This window comes from Camellia sinensis, chromosome 6, assembly GCF_055761805.1.
Source record: "Camellia sinensis isolate YWXY chromosome 6, ASM5576180v1, whole genome shotgun sequence".
NCBI lineage: Eukaryota > Viridiplantae > Streptophyta > Magnoliopsida > Ericales > Theaceae > Camellia > Camellia sinensis.
The window spans coordinates 113,417,501-113,443,883 of NC_138966.1; the positions used below are offsets into that span (position 1 = coordinate 113,417,501).

General features: G+C 35.9%; 1 protein-coding gene across 2 annotated transcripts in view; it reads right to left on the reverse strand.

Moving 5' to 3' along the window:
- Nucleotides 1-23,603, reverse strand: part of LOC114291137 (exocyst complex component SEC5A) — a 44,107-nt gene extending 20,504 nt beyond the window's left edge. Inside the window, exons 1-13 of one of the 2 annotated variants that reach the window (XM_028235185.2) lie at nt 22,933-23,603; nt 17,548-17,729; nt 16,916-17,010; nt 15,982-16,176; nt 15,759-15,886; nt 15,506-15,664; nt 13,594-13,698; nt 11,729-11,803; nt 11,231-11,368; nt 10,941-11,132; nt 7,673-7,816; nt 1,518-1,644; nt 1,233-1,443 (exon numbers count right to left, since the gene is read on the reverse strand). In XM_028235185.2, the coding sequence (XP_028090986.2) occupies nt 1,233-1,443; nt 1,518-1,644; nt 7,673-7,816; nt 10,941-11,132; nt 11,231-11,368; nt 11,729-11,803; nt 13,594-13,698; nt 15,506-15,664; nt 15,759-15,886; nt 15,982-16,176; nt 16,916-17,010; nt 17,548-17,678 (1,700 nt within the window). In that variant the 5' untranslated portion in view covers nt 17,679-17,729; nt 22,933-23,603. The remainder of the gene's footprint in view (nt 1-1,232; nt 1,444-1,517; nt 1,645-7,672; nt 7,817-10,940; nt 11,133-11,230; nt 11,369-11,728; nt 11,804-13,593; nt 13,699-15,505; nt 15,665-15,758; nt 15,887-15,981; nt 16,177-16,915; nt 17,011-17,547; nt 17,730-22,932) is intronic. The other variant, XM_028235183.2, reaches the window with a different exon arrangement.
- Between the last annotated feature and the right edge of the window lie 2,780 nt (nt 23,604-26,383).

Genomic DNA, 26,383 nt, shown 5'->3' on the forward strand with positions numbered 1-26,383 from the left:
ATATTCATTTTTTTGTTCAAGTTTGCTAAAATGACAAAAAATAATGGGAATAAACAGGCTAGAATTTATGCTATTTTTAGGGGACTATTCTTAAGTTTAATTCCCTTTTTCTTTTTCTTTTTCATTTTTGCAACTTTTAAAGGTCATAAAGACAACAAGAAGACTTCTAGACATCAAGGTTGACAAAGCAACAGGGTATCTCTTGGCCTATAAGGTCAATGGTTTAAATCATGACCTATTTGTTAAACAAATTGAGTTTGGGTTGAGCATGTGCTACCATAGTCAACCCCAACCCATTGCCATCCTTGAAGGAAGCACTCAAATTCCAACAAAAATAACAGTCTTCCAATGTCAAATTTGATCTAAATAAGAACAGTACTTTATTTATTTTCTTATAAGAAGCAACAGTTTCTTGCTACATGTATATTTTCTACTTCTTTTAAGGACATAACCCCCTAATCTCCAAAGCAAGGAATCTTCTAATGTGTGAAGTACATGTGTCAGACAGTCGACTAGACACTTGGGTAAAGGTATGTCCAACCTGTCTAATTCATCATCCAGTAAGCATGCCTACTAATTGAGTTTACAATAGTCCATAAATAATACACAAATCCCCTTACCATGTGAAAAAATGCTCTCTTTTACTTTGCAAAAAACATTTTACCCCAAAAATTGGATGAAGAATATTAAGAATTATGATTATTTAGTTATGCCCTAGTGTCCTTGGACATAAGAATTAGAAGAATTCGATGCTTAGACACATACCTACACTTGATATCCATACCGAAGTTCATGTAATAGCCCCTAATAATCTACCAGTTCTCTGCTGCTTTTTTAATCATACATGTGCAATCAGAGACTCGGAAACTGGAATAATAACTCGGGTGTGTGTGTGTGTGTGTGTGAGCTCAAACCCAGTATGTTGAATTTAGGCTGAGCTGAGCTCAATCACAGTATCTTGAATTTAGGTTGAGCTCAAACCCAGCATAGAGGATAAAAGAGCTCCCAGCCCCGCTCATTTACATCCCTAAATGCATGTGTGGCAATTGTGTTGTCATCACTACATACCCAATGGCCAAGAGATAGGTAATGAACGTTCACAAGCATGGCACAAAATGTCCAACCAAATGAACTTTGCACATGTTTTGATTTTCTTTTTTCTTATTAGAGAAAAATGATCCAATGATCATTTTTTTTAATGTGTCGTTGTTTACCAGGTTCTGGAGACTTACAAATTGATTTGGTCCATCGCTGAAGCCATTATTGAACGGAATGCCAAAGGCAAGGAAGAGATTCTGTATGGAGACTTGTTCCTTTCAAGGATTGAAACCGGAACCCATGATTCATCTTTAGATATCTCTTCTATTGCAGCCCGCATCCATGAACAAAGCCTTAGTACGTAAATCTTTGTAATCTCAGACTGAAGCGTCCTCAGTGCTGCAACTGTTTGTCACAGTAGCCAAAGTCAGAACAATTCGACAAGACAATAAATCACATCATGAGTGAAATCTAGATACCAGCAACTGGAGGAGCTGATTCCTTTGCTTCAAAAGCTTTGCATGCTCTAGATATCTCCTTTATGGCATCGCTCATATATGGACGAAGAATATTTGATTCTTCAAGATCACGAAACGTGTTGTGGACCTGCAGCAGTAACAGTACACATTTAGATCCATTTTCATCTTCCAACCCAGTAACTTAAAGAATAAAGAAATGAGCATTATTGCTCAGAATAAAAAGCAGCTGAGGCAGCATCATCATCAACTAAATTAAACAGCAAAGCAAGCTCAGCATAATCATTGCTTCTCTCTACAAGCCAGGCTCTCCATCAAAACAACCTACCCATCTTGAACTACAGATGTATTCGGTGGGTGCGTTTTTGTATATCTATGGTTCGGATGTTGGTGTTGGTTAATGGGACTCCAGCAAGGTTCTTTCATACTTGTCGTGGTTCATGGCAGGGTAATCCCTGGTCACCTTTGCTGTTTATTTTAGTGATGGAGGCTTTTAGCAGGTTGGTGTCTAGAGCCGTGCAGGATGGTTTGTTGGAAGGTTTTGATGTGGGTGTGGAAGCTAGCGATCCTGTAGTGGTGTCTCATTTGTTATATGCGGATGATGCTCTTATTTTTTGTGGAGCTGAGACAGGTCAGATTCATTATCTCCAGTGTGTTTTGCTGCGTTTTGAGGCGGTTTCCAATTTGAAGGTGAATTTGGCTAAGTTAGAGTTGATCCTAGTGGGGGAGGTTGAGGATGTTAATGGTTTAGCAGCTATTTTGGGTTGTAAAGTGGCCGCTTTGCCCGTGTCTTACTTGGGGTTGCCTTTGGGTTCGACTTTTAATGAAGTTTCAGTGTGGGATGGGGTGGTGGAGCGTGTTCAGCAGCGTTTAGCTGGGTGGAAGAGTCGATATTTGTCCAAAGGTGGGAGATTGACATTGGTTAAGAGTACGTTAGGGAGTATTCCGACTTAATTTATATCAGTACATGTCATCGTTGTTTTGGTGGCTCATCGATTGGAGAAGTTGCAGTGGGATTTTCTTTGGGGTGGGATGGGTGAGGGTTTTAAGTATCATTTAGTGAAGTGGAAGATGGTGTGCAAGTCTAAGAAGGAGGGAGGGTTGGGGATTCGAAGTTTAGTGATTTTTAATAAGGCTTTGTTGGGAAAGTGATTGTGGCATTTTGTAAGGGAAGTGGATCATTTATGGCGGAGATTGATGGTGGCTAAATATAGCATTGGGTGGGGGGGTTGGTGTTCTAAGAATGTAAGGAGCACTCATGGGAGGGGTTTGTGGGAAGGCATTTGGCTTTTAGGTAGGAAGGGAGGAGGGGGGAGGGGGGAGGGGGGGGGGGGGGGTGGGGAGTTTTGGAGCTAGGTTAGTTTTGTTATTGGATATGGTGACCAAGTAAGGTTTTGAATGGATGGGTGGTGTGGCAAGCAGAGTTTGGCTTGCCAGTTTCTATTGGTGTTACAGATTGTGGAGTGTCAGGATGCAGCGGTTGCTTCCTACTTGTCTATCTCGAACGGAAGGAAGGTGTGGGATTTGAAGCTTTGTAGGTCAATGTTTGATTGGGAGATTGATCAGTTGTTGGACTTTTTGATAGAGTTGTATAGTTTGACGAGTGTTAGGGTAGGGCTGCAAATGAACCGAACCGAATCGAACCAAACCGAGCCGAGCCAAGCTGAGCTTTGCTGAGCTCGAGCTTGGCTCGTTTACTTATCGAGCTCATTTGTTGAGCGCGATTATTGAACTCAAGCTCGGCTCAATAAGGAACTGGACTCGAGCTCAGCTCGGCTCGACTCAATATATTTTTTTTAATATTATTTATTTTATTTAAATAAAAATATTTAAATAAAAGATATTATTTAATATATAAATAATGTATTTATACTATCATTTATATATATATATATATATTATTTAATATATAAATAATATATTTATTATATAATTGAAATAAAAATAAACCAGTTGAGCTTGACGAACCGAGCTTATGCGAGCTCGAGCTCGAGCTCGAGCTCGGCTTGTTTACTAAACGAGTCTAATATTTGAGTTCGAGCTCAGCTCATTTACTAAACGAACCGAGCTAAGTCGAGCTTGTTCATGAACACCTCGATTCATTTGCAGCCCTATGTTAGGGTGGGTGTGGATGGGTTGCGGTGTATCATCTTTCTATTGGGTGCAAGAGAGAGCGAAGGATGTTTCTATCCCTTGGAAAGAGGTTTAGGTTTTTAGGTGCCATCTAAAGTGGTATTTTTTGCTTAGTTGGCTGCGTATGATCGGATTTTGACTTTGGATAATTTAGTTCGATAGGGGGATGTGCTGGTTAATTGGTGTTGTGTGTGTTGTCATGATGCAAAATCGATGTTGCATCTTCTTCTTCATTGTCCAGTGACGTTTCAGCTATGGGGGCTGATTTTTGGTGTGTTTGATATGGTTTGGGTGTAGCAAGGGATAGTGAAGGAGATGTTGGGTAGTTGGAGAGGGGGTAGGGTAGGGAAGTGGCGTCAGTGGGCTTGGATTTTGGCACATTTGTGTCATATGTGGTTGGTGTGGCTGGAGCGGAATCATTGGACATTCGAAGGTTTAGCTTCTTCAGTTCCTCGTTTAAAGAACAAGTTGTTGGTTGTTTTGCATAGTTGGGTTTTGGGGACTGTGGATCCAGATTTATTTTCTTTTTTGGATTTCATAGTCTCTTTATTTCTTCATTGATTGTACTCATCGGGTTCTTTGCATCGTCTTAATGCTTTCTTAATAATACTTACATCTTTATTTGTCAAAAAAAAAAGTACCTAAAAAAATTTAAAGCGAAATGCATCAAAATATTTGGTATAGTAGATAATGTGTAGATGAGAATGCATACCCACAAAAATGGGAGAATCTTTTCTCAAAAAATAAAAACAAAACAAAACAAAGAATAACTATCTTTATAAAGAAAAGGCAAGTATAAGATTTACAAAAGGAAAATAGTAAGATGATGAATAAATTCAAATCATTAAAAGAAATTTAACATTTATATATTGCAATCAACCATGCCTTCTAGGGAATAACATCCACAATCAAAGATCCTAATTGTAGATCATTTTAGGTTAACACATTATGCAATAGACAATACTATCAAAGGCAACATAGTGTGTTTTGATAATCTCATTTGACAAAAAAAAAATAAAAAATAAAAATAATAACTTGAAGATAACTAGACATCTCATCTATGATGCACAGACACGGACACGGACATGGACACAGACACAAGACACGACATGGACACAGGGACACGCAAATTTTGAAAAAATGAGAGACACGACACGCTAGGGATACATTTATATAATTTTATTTATTTATTATATGTCTAAAATAAAAAGAAAATCATTGATTTTTATACAATTACAATAATAATAAAATTAATAAACATATTTTTAAATTTTTTAATAAAAAAATGAGTTTTTTTTAAATAAAAATAATTTATTTTACGAATTTTAAGTTTAACAAAAATAAGGATAAAAAAAATAAAAAAAGAGAGAAATAAAAAATAAAAAAAGAGAGTGAGAGAGAGAGAGAGAGAAACGGGTGAATCAACAAAAGGGGGAAAGAAATAAAAGAGGGGAGAGTGAAATCAGAGAGAGAGAAAGAGAGAGAACAGGAGAAGACAAAGAAAAGGGAGGAAGAGGAGAAGAAGGAGAAAAAGGAGAAGAAGACGAAGGAGATAGAAGACGAAGAGGAGGAGGAGGTGAAGAAGAAGAAAAGAGCAGACGAAGAATACCTCAGCAGTTAGGGCTTTCAACCAGGTTAAGGCTCCTCTCCTCCCTCGATCTCTTTCTCTTTCTTTGTCTCCTCACCTTCTTCGATCTCTTTCTCTCTCTCTTTCTCTCTTGCATTGTCTCCTCTCCAACAATTAGGGCTTCGACCCACCCCATGCGTGTCTCGAAAGTGTCACAGTGTGTCCATAGAGTGTCTGACTAGAAAAATTCAAAAAAATAGAGGACACGTTAGAGGGAGTGTCGGACACGTGTCCACCGCGTGTCCGTGTCTGACGCATGTCCGTGTTAAGTCTATTAGGAGATGCTATGAAGCACTGACACATCCCTAGGGCCCGCGTACGAGTGTCGGAGAGGGAGAAAATAAAGGAGGAGAGAGAAATAAAAAATAAAATAAAAAAAGAGAAAGTGAAAGAGAGAGAGAAACGGGTAAATCAACAAAAAGGGAGAAAGAAATAAAAGAGGGGAGAGTGAAATCAGAGAGAGAGAGAGAACAGGAGAAGACGAAGAAAAAGGAAGAGGAGGAGAAGAAGGAGAAAAATGAGAAGAAGATGAAGAGGAGGAGAAGAACAAGAAGAAAAGAGCAGACGAAGAATACCTCTCAACAATTAGGGCTTTCGACTAGGTTAGGGCTCCTCTCCTCCCTCGATCTCTTTCTCTTTCTCTGTCTCCTCTTCTCCCTCAATCTGTCTTCTCTCCTCCCTCGATCTCTTTCTCTATCTGTATTTCTCTTTCTCTGTCTCCTCTCCTCCTTCGATCTCTTTCTCTTTCTCTTTCTCTTTCTCTTTCTGTCTCTCTCTCTTGCTCTATCTCCTCTCCAACAGTTAGGGCTTCGACCCACCTCATGCGTGTCTGGAAAGTGTCACAATGTGTCCATGGCGTGTCTGAATAGAAAAATTCAAAAAAAAATAGAGGACACATTAGAGAGAGTGTCGTACACGTGTCCACCACGTGTCCAACACTCGTACGCGGGCCCTGGGGACGTGTCGGTGCTTCATAGCATCTCCTAATAGACTTAACATGGAAAATTTCAGAGGTCAACTCAACGGCTGAAACTTATACCAACCAGATCAAAAGGTCATAGGTAACAAATGCTATAAGCTATTGAAGATGAAGATGAAAAGGCCATAGGTAACAGATGTTATAAGCTTTGTGCACATATATTTCTAAAAGGAAGTCGTATTTATAACATATCCGTACTAGATACCGATACTCGCAGATATGTATCCAATACTTCCTAAGCGTAACCAATACTTGATGTTAATTTTGAAAAATATTGGATATTTTTCGGAAACTCTAGGTCACGTATCCAAACTATTATGAAATTAAAATTATAAATAATTTTTGCATATTGTTAGTATAATTGTTAGAATAAATACATGAATAGTTTTTCAATATTTTATTATTTCATACCTAAGAAAAAAATAGTGATAAATCAATACTCTACTTTTTCCAGATTTTATCTACTTAACGTATCCACCAAAAAAAACACTAAACTGATTATTGGCTCTTAAACTAATATCTAATTCCAAAAGAATGGTTTCTCACTATCTTTGAGCTTATGTATAATATAATAATAATTATATAGTTTTTCAACGTATTTTGGTTGTACTCCTATCCTACTTTTTTAGATTTTGTTGTATCCTATTTTTTTAGATTTTGTTGTATCGCTAAATCCATATCATATCGTATCATATTGTATCTATATCCCGTATCCATATCTATAAGCATTAGTTCATACAGGAGAGGCCTAATAACCAGTCAAGAATTTTGGGACACTCCGCCAATCCCATGCAGTAAAAATGAAAAGAAAAGAAAACCTCCTCTTCCATCTTTTCCCATAATAAAACCCACTGGCTGTATTTGTTTGATTGGGCTGTGCTTGTTTGATTGGGCTGTGCATCAGTCACTACCTTCTCTGTGCAAGTAAAAACCACATTTGTCTAAAAAAGGGTTGTCGATGATCATAGTGTGTAAACTGTCTCTTCCATTAGTATTAACATTGGATTCAGAGCAAAACTACAAATGCCACTCAATAGATATCCCACGACTGCAAGACTCTAAACTCATATTTGTGCTTCTACAATGTAATCTTACACTAAAACTGTTTCCGTATTAAAATCCCACCATTGGACAGAATCACAAAATAAAACATGTACATATATGTGCTCATCTACACAAGTAAACTTGCTATTTCAGGAAAAAAAAAAACATGCATGTGGGCTTCATAGCTATAGAAAAATTGGCAAGTCAATTTTAACAATTGATTTCCATCCTGGAAGAGGTCATGGCTCAGTATAGAATATACATCAACACTGCCACCTAAACCATCCTACTAAGGTTCATTTCAAAAGTAAGGCAACTAAATGGTCCTGCCACAATATACAATTCTGAGGTCAAGTAACATGAGCGAAAATTTACCTTAGATTCATAGGCAGATATAGTACTGCGTATCATTCCAGAAACTTCATCAAGAGAATGGCTCGAGTACTTTCCATCTCCAACTTTTTCGACACTTCTATTTGCAGAAGTATTAACATTGGAATCAGTGGAAACTTGGGAAGACTGAAGAACCATGAGTAATTTTAGATGAAAAACACAAGAAAAACAAATTCAAGTAAACGCCAAAGCAAGAAAATTAGTCATGTTCTATTAAAACTTGAAGGAAGCTTTACCCATAAAGGATGAAGAAATATACTTCATTTTTCATTTCTTGAAATTTTTCAAATTTAAGCAGCCCAAGCAAGTGCACTTCGTCAATGGAGCAAAATGTAGATAAGAAGAAAATTAAACAAGCATAAAAACAACAATAGAAATTCACAACTCCAGCTTGTGAAGCATAGAGAGGATTTCATAACAATATAGTATTTTTCTACTTGGACTAATATTGTTCCTTAAAATTAATTTGAAACTTGTCTGGATTTCTGAAATCATGAAAAATGTGATGCAGAACATGCAAATAAGAATAATCAAATTGCATGTTCCATGCTTAGACCTCATCTAATTTTTAAGTTTTGGTTCGATTAGAGCCATTTCATATAGGAAGTTCAAATCTGGTAGGTTGGATATTATTTACGTTTTGTTAAGTCTAAAGTGAGGGATAGTTTGAGGCTTTCTTCAATTGGCAAACTAGGGTTGGATACCTAGTTTCTCAACCTAGAGAGATTTGAATAGCATTGAATTGGGAGGAGAAACTAGCTAATAGTCCTGAGTGCCTTGCCTATCCTGTAGAATAGTAACCACATTAGCAGCGGAGTAGAAATGTTGGTAATTTCAAGATTCACTGTATCTGGGCTGTAGCAATGGTCCATGGGTTGTAATATGCGAAAATCTCTCTCTTCAGGTATTTGTATGTGGTCTATATTGGGTCTAAAATTGTCTTAATGATCAAGATCTAAAGGTTTCCAATTTTAGTCATATTTATCGTAATGGACAACTTTAGCAGTCTATTTACATATATGAGCTTTCTACTCTATACATATATCGACAACATTAGCAGTCTAATTTTGTGGTTCAAACCTAAGGACAACCACTTTGTGCAAATAATGCCAAAGGTTAGGTCTCTATCTATGTTCCACGGACTCTTTAAAATAAATCAAATACTCGTGTCGGACACCCGACACTCGAACAAGGGTATGGGATATATGTCTGATACTTTTCATCGGACACTTCTTATGTAATTATATTTTACACTACTATTATATGTACATATTATTGTATTATTGATGTAAATGCTTTTTTCACACTATACGTTACATATAGCATCATTCCATCTCACATACTTGATCAAAAATATAAACATTTGACATTTTTTGTCGGGTCCATGTATCTTGAAATTTATGATTTGATAAGTCCAACTCTAGATACATACCCGTACCCAAGTCGATGTAACATAGGTCTCTATACAATCTACCCCCCCAAAAAAAAAAAAAAAAATTTAATGGGGATTAAAAATGGCCATATTTTTTTAATCCATAGTTGTTACCTAACTACTGTGATACGGAAGGATACTTATGTAATTGTCACATACCTCAAGGGAGGTCCATGTAATTAGCCCAAAAAATTAATACTAAAGAAAGAAATTTGAAAGATGCATTTTTCAACAATCAATTAACAGCTCTAAGGATGGTTAGGATGATTCTAGCAAACCAAGAACTACAATAATGAACCGTATTTACCACGTAGAAAGTATACTCATTTGTCCACTATGTATCAATCCTATGAAACTGAATTTCAAGTATTGGCATCAAATGATGTTATAATAGTATTTAGATAAATTGGCAATTTCCAAAAAGACAAAACTTCGATTTGATTATATTGTATTTGGGCTTGGTTGTAAGAGCAACTATGTTAGAAATTAGAATTTATGTCCAAAGTGTTGCCGCATGAACACTGACACAAGCAATGCAAGCCATCACTGCGTTACACACAGGTTTATTTTCATGAGCACGTTGCATTAGCTCTACAACACATGTTTCTCAAATTGCACAATTTGCCCTAAATTTATCCTAGTTTGGTCCTATGTTTTTATATGTTGAAAAATAGTTCCATACAAGCGAAAGCAACTAAGTCAAAAGGGGTCCACCCGCTCAAAAGAGTCCCCCAAGGGCCACTCAAGCGAACTGCAACAGGGTTCAAAAAGATCCTGCAAGCTCCACCCAAAGTGCACTGAATCCAGCTCTAGCAAAGGTCCACTTGCAAAACTATTGAGAGTTCCACCTGAAGCATGCTTGAAGCTTGCTCGAATACGCTACAGCCTGCTGGGAAAAAAAGAAATTGGAGATCTTGCAGCACTTGAAGCCCGCTCAAGTGCTTGTACAGAAAATAATCCCATTCGGTTTCTAATTCTATGAACCTATATAAGGTTGGCTTAAGGTTTCTAATGCATATTCCCATGTTTTTCAATACTAGAACTTTATTGTTATGATAGATACATCACTTTTGAGAGTTCTAAATTGAGGTTTAAAAAAAAAAAACAATACTAGCTTTGACACACTTAACCTTTGGTCGTTTGGATAACGAAGCAAAGTGAGGCTTAAGAGTTCCGTAGAACTCTCAGATGAAGAGTGTGTGAAGTATTCAGAGCCAGTGGAGAGCAAGCGAGGAGCTTGGTAGAAGACTTCAAGACTGAGGTTAAATAGGGTAGGAATGCAAGTCCTTTATTCTTGAGACTTGTACAAACTCTTGTTGATGGTGTATTTCTTTGGTTGACTATCAATGGTTTTTCCTTGAAGATTATTGTGTTCAAGGTTTTCCATGCAAATCATTGTGTTCATTATTTTACTGCAATTTATTTGGGGTTGTCATTATCATCACTTGCTACAATCAAAATTGGCATAACAATTGATTTGGTATAGTTTAACCTAAATTGGTTTATTAATCACAAAACTTAGAACTTAAATTTTAAATTAGTAAAAACTCCTAAGAGTTTGGCCTATTTGCCGCACTCTAGGAACAAACTTGTCCATATCCACAATTTCAGATATCTCAAAAACCACGTGTCAGATATAAATTGACAAATTTCTAACCACTTATGTAATAAAATGCACATGCTTTAGACCCAGTTCAAGATATCTTTTCTTCGAAAATACATCTTATGCTATATGCTTCAGGTTTAGACCCAAAAAAATATTCAAGATACATCTTAGGCTATATGATGAGGGTTAGATGAAAAAAATGTCCAAAATACCTTTGCAAATTTCCCGCTTGAAACAGAAAGGGCTACTTTCCAGAAGGCTGGTATGTGATGGATAAGTACAGCAGTTAACCTGCGAATATACCTTCCTCTAAGAGCATCAACTTCTGCACCAGTAAAGCCTATTGGCTGTGAATCTCCCAGCAGAAGGGTGTTCCCAGAAGTGAGAGAATAGTCAACATCTGACTGACAATAGTACACGAAAAAGGGTCAAACATTGTTGAGTATCAAATAGATCAGCTTCTATACTTAGCACAAGATGACCCTTTAGTAGTTGCACTTACAGACTGATTCAAATCTTGCTGAATTTGCTTCCATTTTGCATCAGAAAGAGCTTTTTCATGCATCTCATTCTGAAAAATTTCCATTCTTGCTTCATGATCTAAGGTGCATTTTTCAAGCAAACCTCGAATTCTGTGATTCTGTCAGGAAAAAATTGCAAAAGAACATCAGCAAATTGATTTACCACTTGTAATACCATGGTGACTTGACTTCCACGACAATGTGGTTAAACTAAATGGAAGGTGGGAAACAACAACAAGAATGTCATTGGAATTGACAAAAACTGGTTAGTAGGTTAAGAGGAAGAATGGTGTTTAAGAAAAGAAACAAAATTGATCCAAGTAAACTCCAAATGACTTTAGTCACTTTACAAGCCAAGCCACTGACATCTTTCACCCCCTAATAAATGAGCTAACTTGGATAATAATCCCAATGCAGTTAGCCACCTGAAGATTCTCCAGAAAATAAGCCAATACTGTAGTGTATTTGAATTATCTCACCTGTATATTTAAATAATGCCATACAGGATCTGACTCAGGTTCCAGCTCCAACAGAAGTCTCACAATATTTTCAAGCTACATGAAGATAAGAAAATTTTAGTAGCCAGAGTAGAAAACTAAACTAAATTAAATTACTAATTTGCATACCCAAAAATAATTTACAATCACCATTGAAAATAACATACAGGTGAAACTAGTTATGAAGCATAAAAACATCAATGAGCTACATCATGGTGGCACCCTCATCAAGGTGTTGCCTATGTAACTGCATAGGCATTGCCTTGTCTAGCTAGCTAAACCAACCATAAGCTATGCATTAGACTTAGGTCCAAGGTATTGATGGCAGCTAACGAGCTAAGCAATGAATAATTGGCAATCAGTGGTCCACTTATGTCATCTCATACATGGGACCTCATGCAATTTATTGAAATCCTCACCCAAGAGTACCTGTTGGCCAAGAAATCTCAATCAAGGAACTAAATGCACACTACAACTACAATTTGAACCATCCGATACTGCAAAAGTAACCAAAAAACCCATACTATCTACTCATTGCCATTTACACTTACCAGGTGACTCCATTTTTAAGAAAAACATTGAACTTAAGCAACTTTAGTCTCTTTTTTTGTAATTATTTATCATGTCTTCATTGCAAGGTAGTAGTCTAATGCATGCAAGCACTCTTAGTTCATAATTGCTTTAATAACTCTATTTCATACCTTTTTACATGTTGCCTAGTGTGAATATGTTAAATCTTCTGTAAGACAAGAAAAATGAAAAACAAGAAGTGTACAAGTCTCGTGAGGCCAAGCATTTACAAGAATGCAAGTGAAAACTCCTAAACTCATACACAGTTCTCTATAAAGTAAATGAGCAAAGCAAGTCATCACTTGACGCCAAGCACACGTAACATGTGCATACAAACTCCTTTTTCAATAATTTCAAATGAAATATTAATATAAGATATTAAGATCAGAGTCCCCAGTCATACTTTTTCTGTTTTTTCTCCTTTTTCCTATTCCAATCATATTTATAAGTAAAAGTAGATAAAAGAAAGCCAGTCACTTCAAAAATGGGAAAAAGGACAGAACCAAGAAACTAACATAGGGACCAAATTGATCAACAAAGTAAATGGCCTATCAAATTCCTGGAGCGTAAAACTTAGAGGACCCCAACTGAAACAGCATAAAAGTTCTCTTGGAGACAAAAAAACCTGAGCACCTCTCCAAGCTAAAATATCAGACTTGTCTGAACAATAAACTTACGAGAAGCAACAAGACAAGTTTGTAAAACAGCTGATGAGACATCTGAAAATGTAAAACTAAAGCGAAGTCCAGTATAAATAATTACATGTCCTTTACAAAACATTGACAGCTGTACTACCCACTGCCTTAGGCAGCAAAGTCCTCAAGAAGACACCCCTCTAGAGCAAAGCTGGTAATATCTTTCATGAAATACCGGTGGACTGGTTCTCTGTGGATTGCCTCATCTAGCACTTTCCAGAGAATAATTTTCTAGGTTGTGAGATACTGCAGTCGAAATTTAGTTTAAAATATTGAAATTGCTAAATCAAGAAAATCTCTTTTTTGGGTTTGTTCTTTGTTTCCTTTTGCACCTGGGGGAGGGGGGGCTACTGACACTTCGTCAGGTAAGTTCAGGTTATTGTACTGTGTCATCATTTCTATCTAACACAACATCAACTGGAAACAAAGACACAAACATCAAACATTGAATTCTTATATATATACTTCTTACTAGATAATCATATTGTTCTGTAAAAATAAAAACAATCATATCCATGTGATGAATATCTGTCTGGCATGATAGCACACTACTGAAATATATATTATACATAAAAGACATACATTTGTCAAGTCTATTTGTGGATCTTCCATGGCCTTGTAAAGCATGCCTTTGAACTCGTGCATTACTTTTTCAACCTCCTCAAGAACACGTTTGAGTATACCCACCTGAAAATGAGGTATTACTTTAAGTAAATTTGCTAGGGTAGGAAAAGAGAACATTTGGATTATGTTCTATTCAACTAGAGCAACAAAAAAATTTGTTCTATTCAATTAGAAATGTTTAACACCAATCAAGTAATTCCATAAAATTACACAATGAAAAATCAAAACATCAAAGCATATTATTGCAAATAAAATAAATAAATAAAAGCACAGGTTCCTAAACTAAGCACTGATTTCAGCGTTACATGCCTGCAAATTCTTTCTGAAGTATCAGCCATTTCCTAAAAGGGAAGAACATTTAATAGAACTAGATTACAACAAATAATAATCAATAATAAGATCCCCTAACATGATCAAATATCAAGGAAATAATGTTTTGTTTTATATATCAATCAAAGCAACGAATACATACAATTGGAACATTTAAAAATCAAAAAGATAAACTGACCATATGAATGTAGCAGTGATAGGAATGTCAAATTTGATAAATAAATTGCTACACATTAACGTTTCATTTTAGACATAGTTATATTTACATTCCCTAGTATAATTTATATTTTTAATGCTTAATATATTAAAGAAGGAAGATGGTGACTACCCCAAAAAGCCACCATAAAAAAAGACTCAACCTCACAGCTAGTAAAAAATAATTAACTCTTATTATTATAAAATAATTTCTTACTAAACCTCATGAATAATTTATTTTGACTAAAAAACCCACAAGAGAGGAAGAGAACAGTTTTTATGTACAATTATAATTAAGGCCACACCCTAGAACCCTGCAGCATTTCTTCTTTCCCATGTTCTCCTAGCTATGGTAAACAAAGAAACTTTTAAGGCATCTTTTTCCTTTGGAGGCCATAGCCTGAATGCACCAGAATAGGAAAGACTACATAAAGAAATGAGATCACCCACAAAACTCCAGACCAGTTTATAAAAGAAACAAAGCTTTGAAGGCATATTTTTCCTTTGGAGGCCGTGGCCTGTACACACCAGAATAGGAAAGACCACATAAAGAAACTGAGAACAGCCATAAATCCCCAGACCAGTTTATAAACATGAGACGGTACCCAAAAAAAAAAAACATGTAAAATTGAGGAAGACCATACTTACCTTATTAAGGTGACAAGACAAAAAGTAAAAATTATGGAGTATGAGTACTTAAGAAATTGTTAGAGCATGATACACAAATGCATAAATACAACTAAAATATTTTATACAAAAGCAATTGAAATTGCTCACTTCACCACAGAAAGTCATTCAATAATTTTTTTTTTTTTTTTTCCATTAACAGCATTGTGAAAAAGATACATTTACTCATTCCTACTGCAAAACTAATAAGCACAAAAACTCGCAAGTATAGACATAAATTCCAGTGTAGGAAACCAAGTCATGAACTTAGATCGGAGAAGTACCACATATAATCTATAACCATGCAAATATCAGCACATAAAACCATTTTTAAGTATATTATTTAATTTGATTGGATCTTGGATCATTAATTACTCCACTTTAAGAGGCAACACACTATCCTCACAAAATGGTAGCACATTGCATGAACAGAACAAGTTAATGAATTTTTATGTGAGACAGGCACCATGTTGTATAAACATTTCAACCATATGCTATTCCATTTCGGAACACCAGGTATAGAGAGATGAAAAGACGAAGGATGTAGCTTATTAAAAGTGAACATAAAAGTGAAAAGGCACCCCCAGTAACAAAAACATGAAGTTGTTTGACTAAAATTGAAACTGGAAATGATCAGTGTCCACCAAACAATACTGTGCAAAATTAATTTCTTCTGTACATGTGATGGCAGAACGATTGACTTCGCTTTCCTGTATTCCCTAACTGCCAAATCATATTCACCCTTACTAATGCTCCCACGAATTGAACTAGGCAAGTTGAACAGTGTCCGGAACCTCTGAAGCATTCCTTGAACAGACCTGATCTTCTCTGCTTGAGCCTGCATTAATTAAGAAATAAATAAAACTATCTGACCCACATTACACTTGCAAGAAATAACTCCTGACATAATCCAAAATCTCGACCCTACCTACCTGTCTCTCAAATAGAGACCCAAAAGCACGATTAGCCAGTGAACTAACTCCTTGCATACAATTAAACAAGTGAGCAGTTCCAGAACCTTCAGGGTCTTCTTCAATCCGTTTCAATTTTGACTCGATATCTGTACCATAATAAATAAATAAAAAAGCACCTCAATAATAATAATACTAATAGAGAAGATGTCAAATTCCCATATGTTATCTGATGGGAGCTTACCATCAATAGTCGTTTTGCAAGAGACAAAGCAATCAAAATTTTCTTTAACCAGTTGTTTTTTCTGTTGCGTCCGGCTTTTGAGATCAGTTTTCAAAGCAAGAGCACCAGCCTCCAAGTCTGCTCCACTTGTATCTTGGTGTATTCGAGAAAGGAACAACTTTGCATCAAATGTCTCAGAGAAATAAACCAACTTCTCTGCAAAGGGTCATGCATAGAATGTAATCAGCAAAGTGAGAAATCAAGAATAACCACCAAATCTCAATGGCCATTATCACCCCAAACTTCTAATTAATAATATCCTGACCATTGAGGAGCAAGAGAACCTTCCGACGTACAACAATCATATTTATTAACCAACAGAAAGAAGCATGAGCAAGAACATTCTTGAGAGAATAAAATAACACCAACTGCGGACCAAAACAAGGCCATAGCATCATTTAAAAGTAGGAGGGGGACAAGAATTCCACCCCAAAAACAAACAAACAAACAAACTTGTCTGAATTCTTGATTTTTTCATGTGAGCTTTTTGTTTTGGCAGTACATACATTTTTCTCAGAATTTCTGAGCTCTCGCAGGAATTTTTCCTCTTTTCCTAATTTTATTTCAAATGCCCTTACATTTCAAATTTAATGATAGACAAGATCTATCAATAACTAACACTCAAGGCGCAAAATAAAATTCATGGCAACCAAAAGTTAATAATTGACTAAATAAGGTTCAAGGGACTGAGAAAAAGTAATCTATAAGTAATAAGGTTAATCTCAGGGATGCCAAATTTATATTCCTATGATCATATACAATCTTAAGACAACTGAAAATGAAACCTGACCCAGTCTATAAAGAACTGATGACTTCAGACAATGCAGACAATGATCAACCATAACGTCTTGTCATCTATGAATCAGACAACCAAATAAAAGAAGAGAAAGAATACCACGAAGATTAGAATTTAAATAATCTTTGTCCGACTTTGATGGAGAGCTTTCTGAATACTCAGTGATCAACCTTAACGTTTTGTTATCTATTATCCTGTCAACATAATAAACTTGGTTTAGCACAGATGAATAGAGAGGCACACAATATACGTAGCAAGCCCAACAGTAGTAATTAACTTCACTAGTTCAGTCTAAGCCAGGAATAGCACAATACTTCTTTCACAATGAAAGCCATATAATTGTTTTCTTTGAAAACCATATACTTGTTATTACCATGAAAGATAATGAATCTTTTCCCAGCATGAAAAGAAAAATGGCAAGTAGGAATTCCACTGAAAGTTAACTTAATTTTTTCGAAACAATTGCAAATCCAATGTGACCATTCAACCCCAAATCCCCAGGATTTTTATAGTGATGTAGTGATCACAGATGAATTTTTCCAGGCAACAATAATAGTATTAATTTTTTTTTAAAAAAAAAAAACAAGCTAGAAATATCTGAAGCAGCCAGCAAGCAGAGTCCAACGAAAATAACATAATGAAAAATGCAAACCCCAGTTTGCCCAACTTACTTCATTCTATGGCAAGGACTGAATGGCAAAACAAGAATTAGCAATAGAAGAGAAGTTTACCCCAGTCCTAGTGGATCTATACATTCCATGCCACGGGGAAAGGATTGCAAATGGTTAAGACCTTTTCTAGCAATTGCTGATGGCTTCCGCTCAAATTTTTGAGCCACCGGAACTGCTCTTGTCTCCCGCATCTCACGAACCCTACGAGCAAGCTACCACAATAATACAACCTTAAGAAAATTCTGCATAAATTGGAACCAAAAATAAGAGTAAAATCAAAAAGTAAAAGGGCACATAACAATATCATAATAAGTTTAGTTTTTGCAAGAAGGTGCATGCTATTGTAACTAAGGAGTCATCATTTCAAATCGAGTAAATATTAAAATAACGAATTTTGGTTCAAGATCTGTATTTGCCAGCCAATGGCCACTGTTTACTAACATGGTGATGTAGTTCAAAAGCAATGAAAAAAAAGCACCTTAAGGAAAGATAGATTCCTAGTAATTAAGCTCTTTGTGATGCAATCTAACCCTAAGTGTGATGCCTACAAGATAGGCATGATGCATCTATTCTTTTTTCCTTCTACTTCTCTTCAACTTTCTGCAGTAAGCTCCAGATTTTTAAAGGAGAAATACCCAATAAATCAACGACAGAAAGTAAAGACTCTTTGAGGATTTAAGATACAATCTAACCCTAGGTGTGATGCCTATGAGATGGGCATGATGCAGATATTCTGTTTTTTACTTCTACTTCTCTTTAACTTTCTGCACTAAGCTCCAGTTTTTAAAGGAGAAATACCCTATAAAATCAACAGAAGAAAGTAAAGACTCCAGGAATTTTCCCATCATCCATAACTGTAGAAATTTAATGTATAAAGAGAAATGATTGTTTTATTGATTGATTGATATTGATGTATATTACAATGATTCATGATTCCTATATATAGAAGAGGGTGAGTGTGTAGTAGGTAAGGAGTAGGTGAAGTGGAGGTGGTAGTGGTGTAGTGGGTTAGGTTTAGTGGAGTAGGTTTAAGTGGGTGAAGTAGGTGGAGAGTAGGTGGATTTTAACAGCCCCCCGCAAACTCAAGGGGGATAGGAACTAACAAACTTGAGTTTGGAGAGAGTAACAAAACAAGAAAATACATAAAAATAAAAGAGGATAAGAGACACTGTATGGTCGTGTCAGACCATTGGTGAAGACACTGGATGGTGGTGTCATAACGTTGTAGAGGACACTGTATGGGGGTGTCATAACCATGTAGAGGACACTGGATGGTGGAGTCATAACGGTGTAGAGGACACTGGATGGCGGTGTCAGACCGATGTAGAAGACAGTTTATGGAGTCATGTCGGACCGTTGTAGCAGACAATGTTGTGACAGTTGTGGTGACAGTTTACGGAGTCTTGCTGGACCCTTGTAGAAACTAACCGGAATCAATGTCGGGACAGTTTACAGAGTCTTGTCGGACCCATGAAGGAGCTAACCGGAATCAATGTCGAGACAGTTTACAGAGTCTTGTCGGACCCATAAAAAGTCGCACCCTCAAAAGGTGTGCCCAATTTTTCAAAAGGCGTGCCATCAAAAGGCGTACCCAATCCATAAAAAGGCGTGCCATCAAAAGGCGAGCCCAAGTCATAAAAAGGTGTGTCCAGGTTGGCGTCGAGCGCCGAGCGGCGCATGATGCGCGTGGCTGCCTTGGCTATTTAACCAAGGTTGATGCTGAAGCTGAGGCAGACAAAAAACTTCTGAAAATCCTCTGAAAAAACTCTTCCTTTGCTGAGAGAGAAACTCTGTAATACTCTGTAACCAACCCGTCTCTGAAACACTCAGCAACCCATAACATGGCCTCGTCTTCCCGTTCAGCTACCCAGAATATGGCCTCTTCGTCCCGTGGTTTGCTCACTCTCTTTCCCGACCTCAACGAGTCAACAAGAGAGATAACTGGTGCGGTGGCCAGTGAACCTCAACCAAGCGCCTCTGGTTTTGCTCCGTTGAACTTTCCTATGCGGTCTGTGGAGCAAAGAATGGCAGTGCAGTCGGATGTGGAGGCCAATCAGTATACATTGAAGTCATGTGTGGAAACCATGACTGCGGTTACAAATTTGTCGAACCGGCTTCAGAGCAGGACAAATGAGGTGCAGCAGTTAAACGCCCAACTGGCTCTGCTCCAACGCATGTATAAGGATGCGCGAGCAGAGATAAGTGTGCTAAAGGCGGAAAACAAGGAGCTGAAGCGGAAGGCCACCGTGATGTTTCGATTTGGAGGTCCACCGTATGCTGTAGTGGAGGAGCAGGGAGGAGGCAACTTGCTTGGTGGTCTAGGAAGCACGGAGGCAACACCGTCAAGGGCCGCTCAGGACGGAGGCAAGAAGAAAAGACCGGCGGCAGAGTAGAGAAGAAAAATCCCACCTGTGAATGTGGGTGTTTTTTTTTTTTTTTTTGTATGTGGAAACATGGTGATCGGGGTGAGCCCCGACATGAATAAAATGAGTTTGCTGTGCAGATCTTCCTGCGTCTTTTTTTTTCTTTTTTTTTTTTTTTTTTTTTGACGGAAGATAGGGTGATGCTCACGAGTTGTATAATAAGGAAAATTGATGGAAAAAGAAAGATAAAATAAAATAAAATAAAAGTAGGAGTAGTGGAAATATATTATAATAAATATATATAGTTATTAAAATAAAAGAAAAGTGGAACGTGGGTGGAATAAATGAAGAAAAAGGATGGACATAATTAAAGGGAGTATGGGGGAGAGAAAAAGGGACCAGAGAGAGAAGGAGTGGGTGGAGTGCATGTGCCAAAGCCGCATTCTCTGCCACTAGTTCTTGATTTATTTTTTGCCTCATAAGCATCCACAATCTTTTTATAGAAGTCATTATCAGCCTTTTTCCCGTTCCATGTGCCACGTTGTCGTCCTTCTTTCTGAAGTAAATGCATTATCTCCATGCCTGATCTAGATTCCTTCTTCTTCGCCATTAATACTTGATTTAACCTCTCCTGCAACGTTATATACTCCTTTTCTGTTTTCTTCATCTCATGTATTTGTTGAGTTCTCACTTGCTGATTACCAATAACCAACCTTTGAAATTCATCTCGTTCCTGCTGTAACTTCTCAATATGGGCCTTAAATGCTGCTGTAGCTTTAGCTTCCGTTCGAGTAATTGTTGCTATCTCCCTATCTTTCGCAGATAACTGGGCTTCAAGCCTCTCCACCCGGGCCTCTAATCTTGATATGTCAGACAGGAGTCGTTGTCTCTGCTCATTAGCAGACTCCCGAAATTCAATATCACGTTGTCTCTGCTCTGATACCATGTAGAAATTTAATGTATAAAGAGAAATGATTGTTTTATTGATTGATTGATATTGATGTATATTACAATGATTCATGATTCCTATATATAGAAGAGGGTGAGTGTGTAGTAGGTAAGGAGTAGGTGAAGTGGAGGTGGTAGTGGTGTAGTGGGTTAGGTTTAGTGGAGTAGGTTTAAGTGGGTGAAGTAGGTGGAGAGTAGGTGGATTTTAACAATAACTGACAGGCTTTCTGCATGATCCACTTCAAAGAGAGGGCCAGCCTCTCAACCATCTCAACCATACACCTATTCCTTTCCCTCCAACTACTTATGTTTTGGAGAAGTAGCTTTGCATTCAAACCTTGCCGGACCCCTTTTGCCAACACCCCATATACCAGCATCCAACCAACTGCAAACTGAACTGGGCATAATTTAGTGAATGTGAACCCCAATAATGGAGAAAGGGAAGCCCCTAAGCACCCTAGCCAACTCCAAAGTGTAAGAATAAATGATTCACTGACTATGCACGGTGAATTTCCTGCAGTTGTAAGTCTTTAAAGCCCACAACCAGTTTTAATCAAGCAAAAACTTCCACACTTAAAAAGTTAAAACTCTACTTTACAAGCTTAACCCATTTCCCCTTCCAACAATCAACCATACAATACAAAAATAAACCAAACCAGCCCTAAACAAATGTTCACATGAATTGTACACGGCTAGGGTTGCAAATGTTCTGAGCTGAGCTGCCGTTGTTCAGGTTTGGGTCAGTACAGCCTAGCCAAACTTGAGCTCCTTTTGTCAATTTCCAATGATGCTCGGGCTCATTTGACCTGAGATCATTTGTACCAACAGATCATTAGACAAAAAGGCTCCCTTCATTGCATGTATTCTACCATCACAAACAGCTCAAATGGGTCCCCTGAATCTTCAATCTTCTAATACCCTGATTTCCCAATGAATACAAATATGACTTAATGTCATTTAGGGCTGTTCAACCTGATATATTCGGTTCAGCTGACGGTCAAGGTTACTCCCTCTTAATGTACAAATAATAAACTTGGAATTCGTAATTTTTCAGATATGCAATTCTAATAAAACGCTACTTTCCAAATGATGCATATTGTTGAGTGAACTATGGCAAGAAGTCAGAAACACATAGCAGTTGTCTTATTCACATAATAGTGGAGTTGAATGAAAATCTATGCATATAGAATCATCTTTGCCTGTTTTCATGAGTGAATTGAGATGAAACTACAAAGTTGAAGTGTAGTTAACTTCAATTCGAAATTGCAGATCTGCATAATGTCACAATTCAATTCATCACCCCCAAGTAATTGGAAGCTAAGACTTCCACAAATTAAGTTGAATTGAGTAATCTGATTATCTTGGAACCCAAATTCACACTTACTTGCCACTAAAAAATATCTCTTATCAATATTTCAAAAATCACAATGAAACACTCAACTACCAACTCAGTTTAGGACTATGAAACCAACTAAGCTACTCAAGTTTAACTTTTGTTATTGAGATCCGCTTGTTACATAAACAAGCCAAAACTCAAACACATTTTAAAGGTCATTAAGTTTTCAAACTAATACTCAGCTCGACTCGGTTATATTACAGGAACTATAAAAAACTAAGCTACTCTAGTTCAACTCGTGATCATTTCAATAAACTGGTTTGAGATTGGTTCAAAAGCTACATAATACAAGCTTCAAAACACATTTGGAAGCTTTTTGAGACAAACCTAAACAACCTACTACTCGACTCGCTTACACCTCTCCTTTGGAACTCAGCTTTTAACATTGCTCATTGGCTAAAATAAAAGCCCACAAATAAAATGCTGCTTAAATAAGCTAGTTTATTTGGCATATTCTTAACTTTTAATTTAGCTTTAAGTAGATAAAATTAACCAACTAGGCTAGTCCGCTTGGCCAAAACTCCTGAACCTCACAAGTCATCAATTCCAATCTCCCCACCTGCGTCTCTGATCTTATATGTTGTATGTCATCTTCGTCATTATAATTGTAATCATTGCTCAATTGTAATTTCATATACAAATAATAAATAAATAAATAAATAAATGACTAAACTTGAATATATTCAATTATGCAATCCATATAGGCGTATATATATATATATATGTATATATTGATACCTCAGCCTCATCAACTCGCTTCCAGCAATCAGGCTCCCCACCATCCCATTCAGCATCATCATCCCTCCCACCGCTCCTGCCCCGATTCCTCGAGTCAAGCCCCCTGTCCTTGGAAGGTTCATCGTCCCCGGAGGAAATACTCAGCATCTCGACCTCGGAGTCCTCGTCATCGTCCATCGACATCCGATGCTGAGCCTTCTTCATCTGCGACTGCGAGCTAGGGTTCCTCGGTCCATCCCTCTGCTTGGCCGGAGGTGGAGGAGGCGGTGGGCGGACGAAATTGGCATGGGGCCTGGAAGGCTTGACATCGCGCTGAGCTTGCTCCTTGAGAGCGGTCTGGAGGAGCTCGTCTTCGTCAATGCCGCTATCGCTCGACATTTCGAATGGTTCTTTTGACTGTTCTTTTCTTCTTCTACTATTTCGATCTGTGGTGATGGTGATGATTGTGTTTTTGCTGTGAAATGCAAGAAGAATTGCAATTTATACTGTTGGGGGATGATGATGATGATGGAGGGGTGAGGAGGTGAGGAGTTATTCAGTACGCGTAAGGTATGGTTATGTGGTTTATAACTTGAATTCGATTAGTTGAAATGATAGGGTTTTACTGAATTATGGTGGTGATTGGAGAAAAAGTTGGGTTTGGTAATTGGTGATTGGTTGGTGGTCTGGATACGTGATGTCTATGGGGGTACCGGATGATTTTTCGAGGTGTTTGGACGTTTGTGATGTTATGACCGGGTAACATGGAACTGACACGTGGGCAGAAAATGTGGTCACGGAAATGGTCCCACGCTTTTTTTTAAATAATATTAGTAGGAGAAATTTCAGCTCTATTTAGGGGTTGTTTGGGGTGTACTTTTTATTTTTTTAGACTAAAAAATTGAAGAAAAAAATATAGATGTTTGGATTAATTTTTTGATTTTTTATAAAAAAAATATGTATTAAAAAATTGTAAAAATTGATTTATAAGAGAAAATTAGAATTGAGAATTGTGTAACCGTAATTATTGACTTTTGGTGAATAGTTTTAACTTTTTAACTTTTTAAGTAATTTTTTGACTTTTTAATTTTTTCTCAATATCCCAAACTTGGCCTTAGGCTTTTAAAATCAAAAATGTTAAACATTTTAAAAAATTTATTAACTACCATACATGAGTATAAGATTTAAATAGGATCCATGAGTCACACATTTATATAAAAATTTTAATAAAATTTTTATGATTTCTAAAATTATTCATTTAAAATTGTTTCCAAAAAACAAATTCAACTAAAAAAATGGTCCCACACTTTCTTTATAAAGAAAAATGTTTCGGAGCGCACAAAAGAGGATTCTCATAACTCTCACTAATATATTGGCCATTGATGTGTTTGAATTTTTTTTTAGAGTTGTGTCTGACAATAATATTAATGGTTTAGATTATTTTGAGAGTTGTAGGGGTTGTGTTTTGTGGGATTTCTATCATTACTGTTTTATGAAATAATATTTAGAAATAACATTAACAATTAAATTCATAAATTTTATTATAAATAATAATTTTTTTATAATACCACTATTTGATAATTTTTACACACTATTTTTTTTTCTTCTTTTTTTCTAATTTTTTCTCTTTTTTCTTTTTCAAACTCTATCTAGAAAGTCTAAATTTAAAATTATTTTAGCAATTGCTTCCAATTTTATTTATTTTTTAAACTCCCCAGGATAACAATAATGTAAAAAATCATACTACGTATTTATATGTAGGAGTGTAAATGGTTCAACTCGATCAATGTTGAAGAAAATTTTGGCACCGAATTGAACATTTCAATTTTAATGATTGAAAAATTAACAAAATACATATGTTATGATTCAGTTTTGCCAGTTTTATAATTTAGCCTAGAGGAGAAATTTACACAAGATTTTAAAGAATTTTTATTTAAAAAATTGAGAAATAAATAAATAAAAATTATAAAAATATAATATATCGGTTATTACAAGAGTGATATATCGGTTATTTATCTTCTACTCAAATAATTAAATGTAAAAGTACAAAAATATAATATATTGGTCGTTTTAGTTTGTATTAATGTAAAAAAATTTAAGATCGAAACAGAGTGTATGTTATGAAAAATATATAAAAAATTGAAATTTTGGTCGAATTTGAACGATCAATTTAATTTTATCGATAGTTTTTGCATCCCTACCTATCTATCCATATGACAATCAACTTCTGGTAAATAATCACTCGACAATTCACCAGTGACTGGCAATGGTCGCTAATTGTCGGAGTGTAACAATATAAAGGTTAAAAAATAATTTTAAAAAAACTTTCAAAACAATAATTTTTACTACACACCAATATATTTCATTGAATGTGCTCTTACCATAAAAACAAATTAATCACTAGACTTAAAACTATATACACCCACAAAAAGTGGACTTAATTTTCTTTTCTTTTTTAAGAACTATTTTGCACTGCCAGCTCACAATGAGAGTCACCCCACTTCAGGTAAACTATGAATAAGAGGTATAAAATTGTATAATAAATCATGTGTTTGTAATAGGAATCTTTTACTATCAATAATACAAAAAATTCCATATTTGTATCATAAAATATTTTTAAAAAATTATGTTGGCCTCCTCTAAGATTTAGAGAAATATAATGAAATGCATAAGTTTGGCATAATTTTATTGAAACTCTTTTTAGATTTTAATGCATCTAACATTTAATCCCATTTTCATTAGTAATTCATTATTCATATGGATGAAAAAAATATAATTATTATTCATTTTAATTGAAATATATATATTATCTTTATATTTTGACATTATCACTTTAACTTTACTAAAATAGAGTTCATTATAATTATACTAAAATCAAGAAACTTTTTATATTTACTTCAAACCTTAAGAGAGATCGATATATTTTACCCAAATATTTATGTAAGTAAAAATTCTTCCTCTTCTTTCTCCATTATGTTTATAGTTCTGACATTTTATCAATAATAGAAACATAAAAATAGGGTTTAGCTAAATTTTTACTCTCTCACTTGTCACCTCCAAAGGACTCTCCAAACTCTTAAAAAATTTAAATGTGAAATGCCAAAGTCACATTTTAAATTCTTTTGTGAATTTTTTTTCTTCTTTTTTTTTTAATTTTTTGTCTCACATAATATCTTTCTTTTTTTTTTTTGAAAAAAGAAAAATTAAATGGAGTAGAAGAGAAGAGAGTCAATTTCAAAGTCAAAACAATTAAGAAAAAGTTTGACAATTATTTTCCAGCATTCAATTTAGAAATACCAACAAAAAATTATGCTATGCACAACATTAAAACAAAAATAAATATTTGGGTAAATTATGATGGTTCATGTATTTTGATTTTTGTGTCATTTTAATTCTTACAATTTTAATTTATTCGATTTTGACACTGAATTTATAACTATCTTAATTTGATCCAATTGATTACAATTTACAA